We start from the raw sequence: 19,963 nt of genomic DNA on the forward strand, positions 1-19,963 counted from the left end.
GCGGAGGACTCGGTCTTGGCGAGGCCAAAAGACAAGGCGGGGCAGCCCCTCATTCGCTACCCTATGCCCTAAGCCCTAATGCAGAGCACAACATCAGATGCGAGAGGAATATCATACTATTTTCCAGTGGAACTAGGCATAGACGATGTAATTTGAGCGCAGAGAGATCCGCAGGATGAATATCGTAGGATGGAATCCCGAATTGTGTTTGTCGTCTCTGCCGGGAACGGAATGCGCCGCCCCAGGCTTTTCCTCCCGCCACTCTCATAGGCCGACCTGACTCACGGCCAAAAACTTCAAACAACCTACTCCCCGCCTCGCATACCCCTCTCCGCCACCTTTTTCCTTCGTCTGCCTTTAACTGTAATTTTCCAGGACAAGGCTACATTCACCATGGCGGATTCAGGAGTTAAGGAGGCTGAGGCCTCCATGGCTAACCTCGTTCTGGACGAGGTCACCGGCGAGAAGGTCTCCAAGAGCGAATTCAAGAGACGTCAGAAGCTGAGAGAGAAGGAGGCCAAGAAGAAGGAGAAGGAGGCTGCTGCCCCTCCCAAGCCTGAGAAGAAGGTTTCCGCGGAGGAGGAGGAGAGCAACTTGACTCCTAACGTGAGTTTTCACCTTGACGTTGCGCTCGTCGCTGTTTGACTGCACGAAGGCTGATACTGATCTCCTGCGACTATAGCAATACTTTGAGATCCGCAGCACTCGTATCAACAAGCTGCGCGAGACCAAGAACCCCGACCCCTACCCTCACAAGTTCCAGGTCACCGATGACCTCCGGCAATACCTGAAGGACTACGAGGGTCTCGCCAAGGGCGAGCAGAAGCCCGACGTGACCGTGCGTATCGCCGGACGTATATACACCAAGCGCGCTTCGGGCCCGAAATTGATATTCTACGACATCCGCGCGGAGGGAGTCAAGGTCCAGGTTGTCTGCCAGGCCCAGAATGCCACGGGCGACGTGCCCTTCGAGGCCCAGCACGAGCACCTGCGGAGAGGAGATGTCGTCGGTATCGTCGGTTTCCCAGGCCGCAGCAACCCCAAGAACAGAGCTGACGGAGAGCTCTCCATCTTCGCCCGCGAGGTCGTTCTGCTGGCGCCATGCCTGCACGCCATCCCATCGGAGCACTACGGTCTGCGCGACCAGGAGCAGCGCTTCCGCCAGCGTTACCTGGACCTGATCATGAACGACAAGTCGCGCAACGTCTTCGTCACCCGGGCCAAGATCGTCAGCTACATCCGCCGCTTCTTCGACAGCCGTGATTTCATCGAGGTTGAGACGCCCATGATGAACGCCATCCCCGGTGGCGCGACGGCCAAGCCCTTCATCACCCACCACAACGAGCTCGACATGGATCTGTACATGCGTGTCGCCCCCGAGCTGTACCTCAAGATGCTCATCGTCGGCGGTCTGGAGCGTGTGTACGAGCTGGGTCGCCAGTTCCGCAACGAGGGTATCGACCTCACTCACAACCCGGAGTTCACCACCTGCGAGTTCTACTGGGCCTACGCGGACGTCTACGACGTTATGAACCTGACCGAGGAGCTCATCTCGGGCCTGGTCAAGCACATCACGGGCGGCTACGAGACCACCTTCCACACCCAGTCCGGTGAGACCTACACCGTCAACTGGAAGGCGCCGTGGCGCCGGGTCGAGATGATCCCGGCCCTCGAGGAGGCCACTGGCGAGAAGTTCCCTCCAGGTGACCAGCTCCACACACAGGAGACCCATGAATTCCTCAAGCGTGTTCTGGCCAAGACTGGCGTCGAGTGCCCGCCGCCGGTCACCAACGCCCGCATGCTTGACAAGCTCGTCGGCGAATTCATCGAGGAGACCTGCATCAACCCGACCTTCATCACTGGCCACCCGCAGATGATGTCTCCGCTGGCCAAGTACCACCGCAAGAACCCCGGTCTCTGCGAGCGTTTCGAAGCCTTCGTCTGCAAGAAGGAGATCGTCAACGCGTACACCGAGCTGAACGACCCCTTCGACCAGCGTCTCCGCTTCGAGGAGCAGGCCCGCCAGAAGGCCCAGGGTGACGATGAGGCCCAGCTCATCGACGAGAACTTCTGCACGTCTCTCGAGTACGGTCTGCCGCCGACCGGTGGATGGGGTATGGGTATCGACCGTCTGGTCATGTTCTTGACGGACAACTACAGCATCAAGGAAGTGCTGGCATTCCCGTTCATGAAGGAGGACAAGACGGCCACCGAGAAGGAGCAGAAGCCGACTGCGGCGGAGGTCGTGGGTATTGAGCCCAAGCCGGAGGAGGGAATTCGTGAGTAGCCCCTTGTCTACTTAACTCTACTTTCTTCTATGGGAGTTGTGACTGACAAATTTATCTAGCCCACAAATAAATCAATGAAATCTGATCTACGACGCTGATGCTCATGTCGATGACAAATGACGGTGCATGTACCTATCTAAGTATTTATGGGCTTTTGGTTGGGTTTCGAGAAGCATGCATGGTCGAAAGAAAGCCGGTTCCGGTTTCCAATATACGGGGGGGATGAATCTGTGGACCATTGTTCTCTAGGTGTAGGTAGTAAATAGATATCAGGATTGGTCTTTATCTAACGTTAGGCTTTTGCTACGTATTCCATTGTTTTCTTTTCTTTGCTTTATTTTGCAGATTCGGGACGTTTCGATATACATAAATACCGGAAAAGTAAAAAGTAAGACAATAAACATGGGATATAAAAGAAACATGACAAATGTTGTAGGCATAAACCACTGCACTGTAACAATGGATTGTGTGCATGCTCGCTCGAGGTCTCCTCGTTCCAGATCAAGTAAAAGAAAAGTTACGCTCTTCTGTAGTGTATAACTCGATCGTTTCCTCCAGCTGGGTCTGGACTTGTTTGATTTCCATAATGGATCGAAACCAGCACTGTTATGACAGCGTATGGGCGATATCGACACTCACGAGAGATGATAATAAATATCTAGAGAAGCCCTTGGAAGTTAGTTGAGAATATGGAATTTGGAGGTTTCTTTCTTTCTTTCTTTCTTTCTTTCTATCTATCTAGCTAGGTAGATAGGAGTACTACTTACTTACTCTTGTACCCTTCTCTTGTATTTGCATCCTTTGTAAATCACAGGTTGAGAGAGAGAGCATAAAACACTCACTTCTCTGAATATACGGAACAACCCCTCCAGTCAGGTATACATGTAGAATAACAGAATAACAGGATAGTAGTAGTATGGTATTCCCACCAAAAGAAAAAAAGAAAAAAAAACATACACATCCACATACATATACAATTTGCCTACCTGAACTGACAGAAAAAACCCTTCCAGTCCTATTCTCAGCCCTAATGCCTCACATTTCTTCTCCCCTACGAACTGAGTTCATTCTGTCAATGTATTCTTAGTGCAAAGTTCTGCAGGAGATATACACCTCCCTCTAGGGAGGGTGACCACGACAGGCAAACTCCAGTGAAAGTTGGTTTGAACCATCACTGACTGACTAGATAGAAGTCAGATTGATTCCTTCATTTTAGGTGAGGGGATGTATGGGAATTGCCGTCAATTAGTGCAGTAAAGTGGAGTAGACGAGCAGACTCTGACTTGACTTAGCCATGTACAGAGTGAAAGGATGGGGTATAAGATGTCTTTCTAGTGGTGATCCTGTTGTGTTTCTTTCTTCTTTAGCATCTGTCTCTGTCTCTTTCTGTGCAAGTAAGGTCAACACTGCAAATAATAAGACACTAGAGGATGTGTTAAGGTGCTCTCTGTTGGTCTGTCTTCTTTTCTGGCTTGTTCCCATCTATCCCATATTGTCTATCTTGTCTTGCTTGAAAGTGAGACCAGACAGTAACATCTCTCTGTTGTTTGTCTTCAGCAACCCCCTTGTGACATTTGCTTCATTAAAAACAGTTCATGAAGGCAGACAACATATTAATATAGTTGTCTGCAAAGCGCTGAAGATGGCTCCTCCTTCATGCAACTATCCAGTGAGATACTCCCCGCGTCTTGGAAACCTCCTGAACATCTCTGGTGAGCATGGCTCCCAGAGCCCACCAACACGCTTACCACAAGACCAGCGTTCACCAAGTGCCAACAGCAGCAGTGGCTCTCCCCAGCGGGGCAGAGGTGCTTCTTCTTCACGAGGCAGAGCTCCTGGACCACGATCTCGAGCTTCATCGTCATACAGGATCGTCAACTCCTCACCAAAGGCGAGCCTATCGAGCCAGGATTCTCCACCTCACAGCTCACCGCCCCGTTCCACGGGCTTGGGATTCCAACGAATGGATACGTTGGCCTTCGTAGCGGCACACAGGGCACCGATACGCACCGAGAGTAACAGGGCTAGTAGTGCTGCTGGTACTAGTACTCCTGCTCCCAGTACTGCTGCTGCTGCTTGTCGACAACAGCAGTCTCAGTCTCAGTCTCGACCAACACGCCATACCGTCTTCGTCGAGGTCAAGATCCACACGGCCAAATGTGATATCTGCAACAATCACAACAAGGCTGTCCTCCGCCGCTGCAAGGACTGCGGATGGCAGATCTGCACTCCCTGCTGGCATGCGCGTGGAGGGGATGGCAGCCATGGTACTCGGAGGCCGTTCACGGGTGAAATTTTCAACCCTGAGCCGCCACACAGCCCTTTGAAGACGCCTGAGAAGAGCAAGAAGGGAGACAAGGGCAAGGGTAAAGCCAAAGACAAAGACACATGTGAGGATGTGGTGATGGCAGACGCTGCCGGTGTGAAGGATCACACAACGCGCACGAAGCAGAGACAGAGGAAGACTAGCAGCAGTGGTGTTATCAATCTCAGTAGAGATGACGACTATGAATATCAAGGCACTGCAGAGAGTCCTGGTACATCAAGTCCTCTCAGGAACATGGGACGGAGAGAGTTGAGGCCGCGCCAGAAGCGCAACTATGTCGAGCTGCTGTCAGATATCGAAGAAGAGCAGGAGAATGAAGACAAAAATGACGATTCGACATTATCCATGGTGGAAAACAGTGGCGAGAGTGCTGGAGATACATACCAAGCTACTACTACTACTACTACTACTCCTGCTCCTGCGGCGCCCGCGACGCCCAAATACCGCCTGGGGCAATCACATCAGCTCGAGGTACCCGAGTCGGAGGGTGAGCGTCGGTGGTTCTACCTGCTGCAGGCTGCGAATGAAGCCTACCAGGAACTTCTCGAGGAGGAGAGGATAAACGCGCAAAAGCAAAATCGTTCTCCGCTTTTCTTGTCGACGGACAATGACACTCTCCGGAGCAACTTGGAACCATCCACTCCTGCAACACCTGCGACTCTGTCAACTGCGAAAGAGCGTAGCGAATTTACCTCACCGTTGGAACACAAGAGTCAGAAGGCCACCGGCCAGGGCACCAAAGCTCAATTATTCTCTCGCAAGAGCGCAGGTGCCGGTCATGCTGACCCTGCGAAGAACCACGGACATAAGAGACAGCGCGATGATGGAGATGGAGATGAGGCTGGACCCAGTACGAGGGCTCTGCGGCCACGTTTCACAACCTGACCTTGTCATGCCGTGATAATCTGCAAGAATATCCAGCCCAGATGGTTCTTCTTCCTTAGCATTGGCAGGACTGTTGGTATCAGTTTTCAATCAATCCAATTTAGGGTCAGGACTTGCTCATTGGTTTGCTCGAAGGTTCTCATCCAAGTCTCTTGGCCCTCCGTTTCCAAAACTTTTGTTTCCATGTGTAGATATACGCATTGTCGGGAGATTGTCAGCTCATGAGTTGGCTTCAACCTACCAGCGACTAGCCTCTCTTTCTGTGCAGCTTCCTCCACCCGCCTTTCCCAGATTTCTTTCCCATTAGGACAATTATCAGTTTGCTTCCTTTTCTTTTTTCTTCACAATTCATGTATTATGTCCGGAAGTCAGGAAATGCGAGAATACATTTTACATAGGGAAAATTCCCAACACTTGGGCTTATGGGCTCCGATCCGATCAAGGCTGACACGATTGTAGTCCTCCGTTCGAATCATCTGCAAATAACGGGGGCTTGTAGGAATGGAAGAGGAGAAATAACAGAGTCGATGATGGTATAAGAATAGTAGGCTACCGACACGCAAGGTCTTTGATTCGTAAATGCGCGGCATAGGACTTGAACATAGATCTTCTTCTTAAGCCAGTCACAAATGGTTATCAATGACATAGCATGAAGCGGAGATTTGTACAATACATAAAAAAAGGATAATGATATCATGTCTGACAAAAGGTCTCCGATACCAATATGTCAGTGTTGTAATAATACAAGTGGCCGATAGCTTTTACAGCTTGCTGGCCGCATTCGCCGCTGATCTTGACAGCTGCTGGTTTTGAGCCTTGGCCGCCATCTGCAGCAGCTTGTATGTCCTCGATGGGTGCCATATCCGGCTGCCAAGGACGAGCACCCAGGTCAAAAGAAACAGGCTGCCCGCTTGGTGGGTGGAGGCGAGATGGGTCGGGACGAGATAAAGCAGGGTCGAGATACCAAGTGCCACCTGGCAGAACGTAAAAGCGACAACTCCGTGAACTCCTTTCCTGGCGGCAGCGGGGAGGAGACGTCTCATCGTGGGCGACCCACGGGTGTAGGCCCAGAGGGCCATGACGCTAGAGAAGGTGGTCATGGCCAGGATACGGTGGTCGAGCTGGACAAGGGACGGGTTCTCGAGCATGTTCCTCCACCAGAGGTCGGACCTGTCAGAGAGACGGGAGTAGCGTTCGTCGAACAATTCCGATTTCGGGGGAGTGAGACCAGTGCCCATCCAGGGGAACTCGTTGTAGATGAGACCCGCATCGAGACCGGCAACAAGAGCGCCAGACATAGCCGTAGTGAAAACCAAGAGAGCCAAACCCGCGACAGACCTGCGGAAGATCTTGAGCTTCGGGTCCCGCAGAGAGTCCAGGAGCTTGATTCCAGCCTCGGGGTCCTTGAGAAGACGGTGAGATCTCAGGATCGCCAAACCGTTCCAAAGCATCGCAACATAGCAAGTGAAGGCCGCCGCCAGGTGAGCTGTCAAGCGGTACTGGCTGACTCTCGGATGACTACCGGGAGCGAAGAGGTCATCTTTCAGACCCGACTTCACCATCCACCATCCGATGAAACCCTGGAAACCGATCAAGCCCGCAATGCCTCCCAGCCGCCAGGCCATCGGCTTCGACACCTTCTTCTTTGCGACAAAGTAGACAGCCGGGATCACGAACGACAGACCAACGAATCTGCCCCAGAGACGGTGGATCCATTCCATGTAGTATATAGACTTGAATTCGGAGAGGTTCATGTGGGGGTTCAACAGCTGGAATTCCGGAGACGCGCGGTACTTGGCAAACTCCGACTCCCAGTCCTCATCGCTCATGGGAGGTAGGGATCCGGTGACAGGTCGCCATTCCGTAATACTAAGTCTGTGCGATCTGTCAGCCCTGGTCGTCGGGTGGTCGATGGAGCATAACGGACATACCCAGATTCCGTTAGTCTCGTCAACCCGCCGAAGATAACAATACCAAAGACGCTAGCAGCACTGCCCAGCAGCCAGTATGCGACAGCCTTATTGCTAACCTCAGGGAAGCTAGATTTGGCCTTTCCAGCTCCTTGCTCCGCAGACGCAGCGGCCGTCGACAATGATTTTATGTTCGCAACGATGCCATTTTTCTTCTTCAGACTGGGGATAAATGCATTTATGCGGCTGTTGTTCCTCACAAATGGCAGGGATGTAGTGCGCTTCTGGAAAGGACTGGTCGCAAAGCTGCGGTTCTGCAAACACTGCCGGCAGGTGAAGAAGTCTTTCGAAAGGCGGGGGGCAAAGCTCCTGAATATAGGAGCTGAAGTCCCGAAAGAAGCCATTGCGGCAATGGCAGGGAACCTCCCGACTTCCCTGATACCCCAGGCAATTGGCAATTCCACACGATGGAGGGGACTTTCAGATGGATATAAATTACAACGGCCGTTGGAGGCTTTTCCTTCGGCGCTCGGAGGATACAAGGGTCCGATTGACACGGGCCAATGAACGCGTGGAGATTTGCGGCATGGCGGCCCGGTGAAATATGGTGGCCGACCTCCGAGATCTATATATATGGATGACCTCAGATCCATGATTTCCTACTTGAAAACAGCACATTCCTTCCAGCATCAGTATGATTTACTCAGGACAGCTTTTCCAGAAGGCCAACTGCCACTTGCACTATCTGTGTGTTCCACTCGTTTATTTTGTAAATAGTCCTGTCTAAATATTGCCGACAGATAAAACATCACATCCCTTTTATCTTTCGACACGGGCTACACCCTTATCATGTATTCTATAATACTTAGGTACATGGGTAATTTTGATTCGGATTAAAAGAGCATTAGCATGCACCTTGTCCAGTCAGAAAGTTCCTCAGAAACATAAATCTAGCTGCGGCTCATTTATACCCTGGACCCTCCTTCGACACTTCCATTATTATATCGCAACAGGATCAGCAAACCATGCCATAATTATATAAAATCTGACATAAGATAGCACCTATTTCTGCCGCTTAACGATGTATTTGCTGTGTAAGTAAGTTTATTCAGTATGATGCGATTATTTTCAGACTTGGCATGTAATCGCATCAAGGATTGCTATCCCAGGTACCGGACTTGCCCTTTGTTTTCGACCTAAGCCTGTACGATTCCTCTCACATATTCAATATCCTCCCATGCTGCGCGCCAGATACTATGGACTGTCAACATTACATAATTCGAGCCAGATCCCCATTCGGTAGCCTTCGCAGGTGAGCTGTGATCACCGGAAGGTAATGTCCCGATAACTCTGCACAACCTGCCTGCAGGGTCTTTTCTGTTGGTTTTTCCGTTGCTCTGGATGCACTCCGTATTGGAAGTCGCCCCATTCGTGACCATTTTACCAGTACGTTTCCATTCCCTCCCTCCAATCCCGAGAAATTCTTTACCGTCGCTGTCGCAAAAGGGATCTGTTACCCAGCACTCCCACACACCTGACAAATATGGCGGTCGAAAGGGAAAGAAGAGATCTGCGAATGTAAAAAATTGGCGATGTCCGGATCGGTAGGATCTGGTCACGTAGGCGTAAAGCTCTATGAGTATTGTCGTGGAAGCAGGTATCTCCGCTTTTATAGTGAAGTGAGCGGGTGGCGTGTTTCCCACTATATCGCCCGTGGAAGTCCGAGGTGACTGAGGAGCCCAAGCCCGTGCTGCAGAATGGAGTCTGAGAGCCTCGCCAACACGAAAGCAGGTGCGCAACAGGGTATGAGATGAAGTAAGGCCTTGAATTGGGGAGCGGTCTGGGACAGGTGCCGGGAACTTTGAACGCAAGAATGGCTGCTGATATGGTCCAAGGTTGCCAATTGGATAATCCGGAGGTGCGATCTCTCCTTCCACCTCTCTCGGGCTTTGTTGACTAGTTGACTGTGAAGATATTTGAGGCCTTCTATAATGTGGGAGTGAGAACGCCTCAGCGCTGCCCTCCGTGACCCAGTTTGTTTCAGCTGAGCTTTGCTCGGGACAATCAAACGTAGCTATTCCACGCTGCGAAGCACTCGACAGAACTGCTGTCTGCGCCTCCAAGCAATGCACTTTTTCAGGGGTATATGTCTCAGCCCGCAAACTTGCTTCGCTCTCAGGTGCAGATGGAACATCTTGGCAATCAGTACTGGACTCGAAGCGATTATCATACTTTGTTGTCAATAACCTGTTAGATGTCTCGACAAAAGAGACGTTCTTAATCACTCGCTTCTCTAATGGCTCGCCATACTGGAAATAATCTTGGACGTCTCCTGTTGTATCCTGGAGGCTGGGTGAATATGTCGAAGCTGGACTAACCTCAAAAAGCTCCGGATCTGCGGGAAACTCGTCATCTGGTTCGTCAATGCAAGGCTCTGGCAATTGTGATATACTGTCGTAGATTGAATCGCACGCTGTAAATGCTTCCCGATCCTCGTGGTTAAATGGCGATATGACGACATTCCCTCTATCAGTGCCATCAATATAGTCCTGATCGGTATCAACCTGGGCGTCAATCACGGCAAGCAAGTCAGCGTCTTCAATCTCTTCGTCATACTCTTCACTTCGATCCGTTCTAAATTCTGCTGCGCTGTGTTCAGCCATGGAGGGTGAAAGTTCTTCCTCAGCAATTCCATAGGGAGAACCGTCTCCGCGACAGGTTCCATCTGGCTTATCACGCTGCTGATATCGGAGGTTCTGTTCGCAGTATACCTGATCATCTTCAAAGACTTGAAACCCTGAACGACCATAGAGAGTGTTATCAGATGGGTTAGAATTTGGTGCATATGCATTCGAGACATGTCCGGGCGAAGCGGAATTCTGTTCATTGTCCGCGATCTCATCATACTGAAGGTCTTCTGTCATTTGAGACTGGTCGGGTATGCAAATATTATTGTCATCCTCATAATGACTAAAAGAAGATGCATTGTCTTCACAAAAATCTTGTATCTCATAGTGGGTGAAATCCCTCTCATCATTTGCAAAGCCATGCGATTCTGATGAAGTCTGAGGACCCTGGCCATGGTGCGTACGTCCAGCTTCACGGTATCTGACAGACCGGAGCTTATCGAGCGTATCTCTAGAGATAATATTTTCATCCACAGGAATGTCACAAAAGGGTTGTGAGTCGTGACATTCCGTTAGTTCATTTGGCTTCGATGAGAAGCCACTTTTTGTCCTTGGTAAGTTGTTCAATGCACTTAATGGGTGAACAGAGTGCTTCCTAGATCTGGCCCTTTGGTACTGGGGTTCCATTTTGGAATTGCGTTTCATTGTTGAAGCGGCATTTATAGTTTAAAAAGCTGCGGAAAAAGGACGGAGGGGTGCAGTTATTGCGCAATGTCCACACAAGTACATCAATGATCCTCATTAGAGATTATGTAAAGAAAAAAGTAGAAGAAAGAATAATGTTATATATCAGTGCTGAGAAAAAGAATAAATATCGCTGTCGCTGGCGGATCTCGACAAAGAAAATCAGCTTCAAGAACAGTAGCGATGGTAATAACTTCTGACGACTCCTAGAACGCCGACAGAGACATTTTATAAGTCAGCATTTGCATCAAATGTGAGGTCTGCAGAGTCGAGTCGTTGATGATCGCCGAGCACGGCCGCGGAGCTCCGTCCCTTGAAGGTTCCAGAGCCAAGCCCTATTTGGTTAGCGGGCGATCGACCGTTGTCATGCCGGGAGCTCTAGCAACCGCATAGCAGCCCAGACCCAAACAACTCCACACCACGAAAGTGGTCGCACTTCGGGGTGAAGATGTCTTATGCCATCGAAACAAAAAAGCGCAAATTCAATAGAGTCCTCGATTCTTTGTCGAAACCTTTGAGTGGCGATGAACGTCCCAAGAGCTCCAGTGCCCTCGCCACTACAGCATCGGAGCGCCTCGCCCCTTCCATCAAGAAGGTCCGCGTGGGCGGTAGCGGTGCTGATTACGATCCTTTAGTCGTCAGACCTTCAGCTGCAAATGTCTCCAGACAGTCGCCGACTCCCTCTACCTCCCGCCCCAACTTTGTCCCATGGGACCGTGAACGATTCCTTGAACGACTCGAGACATTCCGCAGGGTCGACAGATGGTCACCGAAGCCGGCAGCTATAAATGAGGTTGAATGGGCAAAGCGTGGGTGGTCATGTACGGATATTATGAGGGTTACTTGCGTTGGGGGGTGCGGCAGTTCTGTCGTTGTGAAGCTTCCAGATGAGATAGACGAATTTGACGGTTATGACGCTGAGAAAGTGGAGGAGAGGAAGCAAGTCCGTATGTTCTTTTGGGAATGGCCTTGATTGATACTATATGATTCTAACATGTGCCCAGTCGCGAAGCTTGTCGAAGAGTACAGTCGACTTTTGGCTGAAGGGCATAGCGAGCACTGTCCGTGGCGGAACAAGGGTTGCGATGGTACGTTCATTAGTATATCGAGTAATTACAGTGACTAACATGTTCGACAGCTACTATCCATCGGTTGGCATTGACAAACCCGGAAATCGCAATAAGTGCGCTTCGGAAACGCTATTTCAATCTTTCAAAGATGGAATCGAAGCTGCCTTCAAGCGACACCATCGAAACCCCCGAAGATTTCGACGTGGAAGCAATCATAAAGATGCTGCCACCGCAATTTTTCCAACCCGAAGAGGGAAGTGTGGACGTTTCCGAGTCGGAGACTCGCCCAGAAAGTCAAGAGAATGGTCGGAATACTCCAGCTCCCGAAAATGCCAAACAGGATATTGACAGGGCCGCCTTCATGCTGGCGTTTTTTGGGTGGGACACAGTGTCAGACGGTACAGCTGGCCTAGCAGGGTGCGGGGCTTGTTTCCGACGGCTGGGTCTATGGATGTACAAGCCGAAGGAGAACGGAGACATCACAGTCTACAACAAACTTGACGTTGTGAATGAGCATATGGACTACTGCCCCTGGGTGAACTCGACAACGCAGAGCGGTAGTGGAAAGAAGACAGAGAGGGCCGAGGACCTCCACAACGGCTGGCAGACGCTTGCTCACACGATCAAAACCAAACATCGCAGACATGTCAGGTCGATAACGTCTGACCATGCTAGAGATTTCGACTCGCGTTCCGTTGACCAAGTCACTATTGATTCGCAGACTCATGAAGCCAGAGACAAGGAATGGTGGGCGAAGCTGCGGCGGATGAGGCAGGTTCTGAACGTGAAAGCACCGAAGAAGTCCAAGACGCCTGAGCCCACGACACCCGAGCGACGGATGAGCAGGCCATAGGCTTGCGATCAGAATTCGGATGACTAGAGGGGACCTGTTTACTGTAATTGTTCTTTCGGTTTCGCAGCGAGGCGCCAGAGGAAACGGGCATGGATGATATTTCGTGATGTATATGCATGATACGGCGTCAATTGTGTACCTAGTTTAATTCATGGTAAATTATTATTTAGGTATTCTTCGACAGCTCTCCATGTCGATCGTAAACACGGCCGGCGCAAATTCTCCCGATCAGGGATAGCGCGATAGCGACGCGCTAGACCCAAACAGGGAGTTCAGGACTCCGGCAGCGCCGCGACGAGCCAGATCGCGGATCGAGAGTGGCAGGGAGCTTCTTGAGGGCTTCTGGAGGCGACAGGCTAGAAAAAGAGTCTGCGATGGCCCAGCATGCCAGACCGCCGTCCAGAAGAGCCCCGGCGTGCGTCCGTCACCATGTACGATCCAGCCCGGGATATCTACACCGTGTCCGGCGAGCAGGACCGGGTCCGCTCGGCAGAACACGATGAGAGCCACCGAGCAGAACAACGTGACGCCACAAACGGAGAGCAGGTCACCGCTCCAGATAGTCCACAAAGGCACGGCGGCGTGACGGACGGTTCTTTGAACTCATCGGTAAGCCAGGCCGTGTCTCTGTGATTCGTTCTCCTCGTGCTGAGCGGGGGGTGATCAGTGCTTCGTCCGATTTTACACCAAGGTATCCGTACAAGGCACCCTTACTGATCTAGCTTAACTACTATCTGCAGACTACGATTGCTCCCCACTCGACGACTCAAGAGGCAATCACGGGTGGCACAGGGCCAGACGAAAGCTCAATCCACCGTCCAGCAACCGTTACGTCCCCGGCCGAGCTCGCGTCCCCAGTCCAAAACGACAACCACCATCCCCGCTCACCCTCGCCCTCCACGGCAGGTCAGTCTGGACAGTCCGCAGTCGAACCCTCCTCTGAAACGAAACTCCACTCCACGGGCGCGGAAAAGCCGATGATGCAAATACCTACGTCCTCCAGCCCGGCTGACGAGAGGGAAGTTCCCGCGTCCGATGATTCGAAGGAACGGCCCGAAGCTCTAGGCGCGGAGTCTCCGCGCGAAGGTGCAGAGCCCGCCTCGCAGGAAAACGGCCACGTCGAGCCCCCAGAGGAAAGCGGGAAACAAGATGGATCCCCGAATGAAAAGAAGCGAAAGCTAGATGAGGAGGAGCCTCCTTCTGACAAGCAGAAACCAGCTTCAGAACAACCTATTCCGAAGCGCAAGCGTCAGGAAGAACGTCATCAAAAGCTGAGGAAGCGTGGCCGGACACCACCCTCAGCATACTCCCGACGAGAAAGCCCGACTCGCCAGGTTGCTGGCGATCAAACTCACGCCGAAGCTCGTGAATCTCCCTCGCCGACGCTTCGTTCTCCAGAGTCCCGACGTCGAAGTGCCGTCCCGAGACGATCTCCTTCTCCACAGCCTCGTCCTAGATCTCCTACCCCGGAAGCACAGGCACGTCAACGGAAGAGACCAGGTGGTGGTGCCCGCATTGGGATAGCAAACAGAGAGGCCTTGAGGCGCAGACAGGAGGAGAGGGAGCGTGCCCAAGAGGAAGAAGCACAGAGAGCTCTACGGGACCGTGGCGTCTCTGATGTTGTTCGCCAGCACTACAACGCAGTGCCTGAACGCGGCAGAGAGTGGAGGAAGACGGACTCCAGAATTAAAGGCTTGCGGAGTTTCAACAACTGGATCAAAAGCACCGTCATCCAGAAGTTTTCGCCTGACGAGGAGTTCCTGTCGAGGGTAACCGGAACCAAAGAATGGGCCGATGGGGCAGCTCCTCCTCCCGTCGAGGACAAGCGGCTCTTGGTAGTGGATCTGGGCTGTGGGAAAGGAGGAGACCTGGGCAAGTGGCAGCTGGCACCCCAGCCTGTCGATCTGTACGTAGGGCTCGACCCGGCCGAGATTTCCGTCGAGCAAGCCCGTGACCGTTACAACGGAATGAGAAGCGGCAGACAACGTGGCCGGAGGCCTCTTTTCCATGCCGAATTCTATCCGAAGGACTGCTTTGGCGAATGGATAGGTGACATCCGCATCATCCAGCAGGTCGGTATCGATGGTAACGTCGGACCCGGCGGGTCGCTCATGGCTTCCCGATGGGGCGGCGGTGGTTTTGATGTGGTTACTTCTATGTTCTCGATGCACTACGCCTTTGAGAGCGAAGAAAAGGCCCGCCAAATGCTCCGCAATGTTGCTGGATGTCTGAAGAAAGGGGGGAGGTTCATAGGCGTCGGTCCAAACTCGGACGTGATCAGCGCCAAAGTGGTGGAATTCCATAAGAAGCGCAAAGAGCGTGAGGAGGCTTTGAAGCGGGGTGATGTCGAAGCTCCAGAGGACGGGGAAGTCGAAGAGAACTTGCAGAATCCGGAGTGGGGGAACAGCATCTACCGCGTGAAGTTCCCTGGGGAGACTCCCGAGGATGGAGTTTTCAGGCCCGCATTCGGCTGGAAGTACTTCTATTTCATGGAAGAGGCTGTGGAGGAGATCCCAGAATATGTGGTGCCTTGGGAAGCATTCCGAGCGTGAGTATCCGGTTCTCTAGGTCATCCGGGAAGACATGCTAATGAATTGTCAATTATAGGTTGACGGAGGACTACAACTTGGAACTTCAATATCGCAAGCCGTTCCTGGACATCTGGAAGGAGGAGAAAGACGATCCCGAGCTCGGTCCGTTGAGCGAGCGCATGGGCGTCCGAGCCCGAGGAGGCGGACCGATGCTTGTTTCTGACGAGGAGCTCGAGGCAGCCAGTAAGTCATCTCTATCGGTCCTCCACGATTTTCAAGTCTGACTCTTTACCTTTCCAGGCTTCTACCATGCATTCGTTTTCTACAAAGTCTAAACCTTGCGGGGTCTGGCATAACGCCTTTCAATCCGACGGTGATGCCTGTCGTCAACCTTCCGATCTTGGAATTCTATTCTCACATCATGTAACAATCAGTTCTCAGGTTTTGAATCTAATATCGCATTTGTAATTGGGGCCGGATTAATTCAAGTAGACGATGCAATAGACGGATTCTGGGACATGATGTATATTATAGGTCAACGACGGCTTCGTGCTTCATTGACTGTATCAGTCCTATATACCTAGGTAAAACGACCCGTAATCGATTGAGGGATTATTTTTATATTTCCCTACGAAAGCAATGGAACAGAAACATCTTAATAAAAGGACTGGCAGGCCAGGACTGCAGCCCTGGCCCTGGCAGAAAGTGTATATCCTAAACAGGACTAGCGCAGGTGTCCGAGTCGCGTCGCGTCGTCCCGAGTTTTTGGTTATCAGCGTTATCGACGTCAAGAAAATACAGAAAGGGCCTGCGGGTTTGGAACCTCCGTATGCCCCTGGAGGCAAAGAGAGAGGTCTTTGCAGTGCGCGCTTTTTCTCTGGGAAGATTAATTAATTTCATTTAAATTATGCGGGTTTTGGGAACGTGATACCTACCTACCAACTTCCCATCACTACCTGACATCACGATTTACCTCGAACCACCGCACATCCTCGAGATACATATCCCCTTCTCCTATATACCCACACATAAGGTACATACACAGCCATGGCAACCACCGCCTCCTCATCACGACACCACCACCGACACCGCGACCGCACCAACCGCTCAACCGCCCAAGACCTGACCACCCTCCCGACCTACGAACCGCCCTCCGCACCGCTTAACCCCGCGGGCCAACGCGCCCTCGCGGCCCTCCTCCAATCGCACTCCCTCCGCCACCTGAAAGCGCACCTGCAGCATGCGTCGGAGAAGCTCGCGGAGACGGCGAGCGAGGCGAACGAGCGGCTCACGGACGCGAGGGTGCGGTATGAGCGGCAGAAAGAACGGAGACAGCAGAAGCAGGAGCGGCGTCGCGGGGAGGGTGAGGATGGGGAAGGAGAAGATGATGAGGGGGATGATGAGGAGGAGGAGAAGCAGAAGTTGGCAAGGATGGAGGAGCGCGTGAATGAGGTGACAGGGAAGCTGGAGGAGACGATGCGGCAGGTTGTCGATGCGGAGGTGAAGCTGGATGCGTTAACGGGCGTGGTGGGGGAGTTGGGGAGGGAGGCGGATGAGGCAAATACGCAGCAGGGGAGGAGGACGAGGAGTGGAGGAGGAGGGAGAAGGAGGACCCGGAGACGGGGTGAAGATGAAGATGAGGAAGATGGGAGTGATCAGGATTATGAGGAGCAAGAAGAGGAGGACGACGATGAGGATGGGGAAGGGGGACGGAGAAGAGGAGAGAAACCGCCCAGCCAGAAGCTGGAGGATAAGTTGGCGGAGCAGAACGCGAAGTGGGAGGGGATGTCGTTGACGCAGAGGTATGTATACTTACTCTCTTTTACAGGACCTGACTTTCATGTCCATATACAACAACATCCCCTGGGTTAGAATATCCAATGGCTAACATGAGACCACAAAAGATACACCACCAACAACGCTTACATCGGCTTCAAACGCATGGTCCACGACGCCCAGCACCCAGGCGACGACATCCCCCCTCTCCCACACGCCTCAACCTGGTTCTCCCATCTCGAAGACCCAGCCTCCGCCAATGCCCCATCCACCTCTCGAGCAACCGGCTCGCCCCCCGCGCGCCGCACCCGCAACCGCAACCGCTCCGCCTCCCCAGCAGCAAACGACGACGACGACGACGTCGCCATCGCCCGCGAACGCATCTCCCTCCGCTGCCCCTTAACCCTCCAACCCTTCCGGGACCCCGTCACGAGCACCAAATGCCCCCACAGCTTCGAGCGAGAAGCCATCGAGACGATGATCGCCCGGAGCTCCCAGACCGCTCCCGCCCCCGGCGGACCGGGGAGCACAGGCCGACCGCACCGCGTCCGAGCGGTCGAGTGTCCCGTGTGCTCAGTGATGCTGCGGCTGGGCGATCTGCGGAGCGATCCGGTGCTGCTGAGGCGGGTGAAGCGCGCGGAGGCGGCGCGGCAGCGGGAGGACGATGAGGAGGCGTTTGATCCCGATGCGGATGCGGAGAGGAGGAGACGGATGAAAGGGTCGAGGCAGAGTGGGTTTACCGTCGCGGACGACGATGATGAAGATGAGAATGATGATGACGCGATGGATGTCGACAGAGTCCCTGTTAAGCCGGAACGGCAGCAGGAAGAGAGGGTCCGGATCAAGAGGGAACGGGACCGGAGTACGGCTCCTGATACACAGGTTGCTTCTGGCGGAGACGATGATATGGACGAAGATGAGTGAGCGCATACTGCTTGTCTCATCTCGTCCTGTCCTACGTTATCCCTACTGTGAAATGGGTAGCTTTATGTATGTATACTGCCGTAGAATATTCTACTTGCTTTTTCTCTGTTTATGTGATAATCTGACATGCAGGTCAGGCACTGAGGCTGTATCAAAGAAATGGATACCCATACCAGGAACGTCACCGACAGTGGCATCGATCCCTCCGTTCCCCAAAGTATCGGCTGTGATTCCTTAGCTACCGTCTCGGATCCAACTCGGATACAAAATCGATCGCGTTGACAGTGACAAAACGGCTTGATCAGAATGTTTCATTTCTTCTAGCTTCGCATTACCCACTAGTACCCGTGTAAGCGACGGAAGGCCTCCCAACCTGACCGTGACGCTTATGATATACAGTACCGTACATAACGATGAGTGAACAAGATCAAGAAAAGACAACGAAAAAAACTGCGAGCCAATTGCACGCATAAAGAGAGTCCGGCTGCTCCTGACTCGTGGCCTAGCAAAGCAGAACGATAGAAGCAACGAAAAGAAATCAAGGCTCCTCGTCCTGCGCTGCACTTGAGCATGGCTAATCCAGCAGTTGAAAATCAAACATTCGCCTGATGATGAAACCCGCAATGGCGTTTAAACGTTCTCAAAAACAGTGGCTTCACGAAAGTAAGGTCGCCCAGATCCATCCAGGGTTCTTGCTTGCGAACTTTCGGAAGGCTGTCTTTCTCCGGAAGCCTGCTCGACAGGCCTCCAACATCAAACTGATCTTGAAATCCGCAAAGAGATCGACTGATATCCGATAAACTCAAAATGGCAAGGCGCAGACAGCAAGCATCCAACCATAATAGGTATCTCACTTCGTTGCAATGGAACTCAGCGTTCTAATAACGATACGTCTGTTGCAGGCCTTCGAGATTTGATGGTTGTAATGTGATTAGTTGCAGGAGCATTCAAGGACCGTAAGTCAGCTGAATCTACCATGCTTTATTTGGTGAGGAAGTTAAGGTAGTCGGCCACGATAAGGGTGACCATGCTGTCAAATAAGCGTTAGCGTCTACTAATTAAAGAGCAGATCTGGTGGGGAAACTAACGCATGCGGCGCGATCCGAACATAGTATGTTCCGAACCCGCGGTAAAATCTCAACAAACCCTCGTCCCTGGCGACCTTTCGAGCGCAGTCCAGCACTCCCTTGTACGGGAGCTGACCGGTCTTGGGGTCCCTCTGCTGCTTCTGCAGACGCGTCTTGATGAAGTCGAATGGAAGGGAGAGGAAACTAGCGAAGAACCCAGCGATTGCAGAGGCCGCGAAGGTCTGGCTACGCGGTGACAGGTTCGTGCGAGCCTTCAGCTGCGACTTGGACTCGGAGAAGAATGCCAGCTGCCCGAGGTTGAGTGCCATGGCACGGACGACGGTCGGAAAGGCGCCAGCCCACAACGCAGTGATGCCTTCGTTCTTCGAGATCCGGAAAAGTGCGTCAAAGACCGAACGGTAGTTAGCGCGGGCCTCTGGTGGCTTCAGACCATCGGCCTGCATGCGAATGAGTGACAGATCGGCCGGGTTACCGACCATAGCGGCAATTCCACCAGCAGCCAGACCGGCAGCTGCACGCTCGCCGAACGTCACCTTCCGCTCCGCGACCTGCGCCCGCGTGTTGAGGTAGCCCATGAATGTGTCGAAGAATCCCAGACGAGCTGTTGTATACACGGCCTGACGCAGAATGCCTGCCGACAGGCCTGTGTACAGGTCGAGCACCCTTCCGGCCTTGACGATGTCCCGGGTGACGCTAAGGGCTGTCGGACGAGTTCCCTCACGGACACCCTCGCCTGCCAGCTGCAAACGTACCTTGATCATGTCAATGGGTTGGACGACAGCGGTGGCCGTCATGCCTGCAAGCCCACCATTGACGAAGGGCAGGGCAGCCCGCGTGTAAGGGTGGTGAAGAATGGAGGTGGTGGGGTCCTGAGCGGACGCGACCGTCTTACCGGTGGAGGCCATGGCAAGGTAGACGTCCCGAGCAGGAGAATTACAAGC

The 19,963-nt window shown here is 52.6% G+C and overlaps 9 protein-coding genes across 9 annotated transcripts; 5 read left to right on the plus strand and 4 right to left on the minus strand.

The window, feature by feature from the left end:
* Positions 1 to 393: 393 nt before the first annotated feature.
* Positions 394 to 2,358, plus strand: VTN00DRAFT_4915 (uncharacterized protein; the record flags this gene model as incomplete). The annotated part of the gene is made up of 3 exons (XM_069431390.1): positions 394 to 606; positions 683 to 2,279; positions 2,348 to 2,358. 3 exons carry the CDS (start codon positions 394 to 396, stop codon positions 2,356 to 2,358), a joined length of 1,821 nt encoding a protein of 606 aa, XP_069290430.1.
* Positions 2,359 to 3,930: 1,572 nt separating this feature from the next.
* On the plus strand, positions 3,931 to 5,499 carry VTN00DRAFT_4916 (uncharacterized protein; the record flags this gene model as incomplete). The annotated part of the gene is made up of 1 exon (XM_069431391.1): positions 3,931 to 5,499. One exon carries the CDS (start codon positions 3,931 to 3,933, stop codon positions 5,497 to 5,499), a length of 1,569 nt encoding a protein of 522 aa, XP_069290431.1.
* A 761-nt stretch (positions 5,500 to 6,260) lies between these two features.
* On the minus strand, positions 6,261 to 7,813 carry VTN00DRAFT_4917 (uncharacterized protein; the record flags this gene model as incomplete). The annotated part of the gene is made up of 2 exons (XM_069431392.1): positions 6,261 to 7,374; positions 7,431 to 7,813. The coding sequence occupies 2 exons, from the start codon at positions 7,811 to 7,813 to the stop codon at positions 6,261 to 6,263; spliced, it is 1,497 nt and encodes a 498-aa protein (XP_069290432.1).
* Positions 7,814 to 8,605: 792 nt separating this feature from the next.
* Positions 8,606 to 10,333, minus strand: VTN00DRAFT_4918 (uncharacterized protein; the record flags this gene model as incomplete). Its single annotated transcript, XM_069431393.1, has 1 exon — positions 8,606 to 10,333. The coding sequence occupies one exon, from the start codon at positions 10,331 to 10,333 to the stop codon at positions 8,606 to 8,608; it is 1,728 nt and encodes a 575-aa protein (XP_069290433.1).
* Positions 10,334 to 11,228: 895 nt separating this feature from the next.
* VTN00DRAFT_4919 (uncharacterized protein) lies at positions 11,229 to 12,703 on the plus strand (the record flags this gene model as incomplete). Its single annotated transcript, XM_069431394.1, has 3 exons — positions 11,229 to 11,727; positions 11,785 to 11,868; positions 11,919 to 12,703. The coding sequence occupies 3 exons, from the start codon at positions 11,229 to 11,231 to the stop codon at positions 12,701 to 12,703; spliced, it is 1,368 nt and encodes a 455-aa protein (XP_069290434.1).
* A 384-nt stretch (positions 12,704 to 13,087) lies between these two features.
* On the plus strand, positions 13,088 to 15,569 carry VTN00DRAFT_4920 (uncharacterized protein; the record flags this gene model as incomplete). Its single annotated transcript, XM_069431396.1, has 4 exons — positions 13,088 to 13,312; positions 13,444 to 15,251; positions 15,311 to 15,477; positions 15,535 to 15,569. 4 exons carry the CDS (start codon positions 13,088 to 13,090, stop codon positions 15,567 to 15,569), a joined length of 2,235 nt encoding a protein of 744 aa, XP_069290435.1.
* Positions 15,570 to 16,281: 712 nt separating this feature from the next.
* VTN00DRAFT_4921 (uncharacterized protein) lies at positions 16,282 to 17,934 on the plus strand (the record flags this gene model as incomplete). The annotated part of the gene is made up of 2 exons (XM_069431397.1): positions 16,282 to 17,036; positions 17,139 to 17,934. 2 exons carry the CDS (start codon positions 16,282 to 16,284, stop codon positions 17,932 to 17,934), a joined length of 1,551 nt encoding a protein of 516 aa, XP_069290436.1.
* A 593-nt stretch (positions 17,935 to 18,527) lies between these two features.
* Positions 18,528 to 18,881, minus strand: VTN00DRAFT_4922 (uncharacterized protein; the record flags this gene model as incomplete). Its single annotated transcript, XM_069431398.1, has 2 exons — positions 18,528 to 18,783; positions 18,826 to 18,881. The coding sequence occupies 2 exons, from the start codon at positions 18,879 to 18,881 to the stop codon at positions 18,528 to 18,530; spliced, it is 312 nt and encodes a 103-aa protein (XP_069290437.1).
* Positions 18,882 to 18,915: 34 nt separating this feature from the next.
* On the minus strand, positions 18,916 to 19,927 carry VTN00DRAFT_4923 (uncharacterized protein; the record flags this gene model as incomplete). The annotated part of the gene is made up of 2 exons (XM_069431399.1): positions 18,916 to 18,964; positions 19,023 to 19,927. The coding sequence occupies 2 exons, from the start codon at positions 19,925 to 19,927 to the stop codon at positions 18,916 to 18,918; spliced, it is 954 nt and encodes a 317-aa protein (XP_069290438.1).
* Between the last annotated feature and the right edge of the window lie 36 nt (positions 19,928 to 19,963).

Source organism: Thermoascus crustaceus (genome assembly GCF_041956765.1).
Source record: "Thermoascus crustaceus strain CBS 181.67 unplaced genomic scaffold VTN00scaffold_2, whole genome shotgun sequence".
In the NCBI taxonomy this organism is placed as follows: domain Eukaryota; kingdom Fungi; phylum Ascomycota; class Eurotiomycetes; order Eurotiales; family Thermoascaceae; genus Thermoascus; species Thermoascus crustaceus.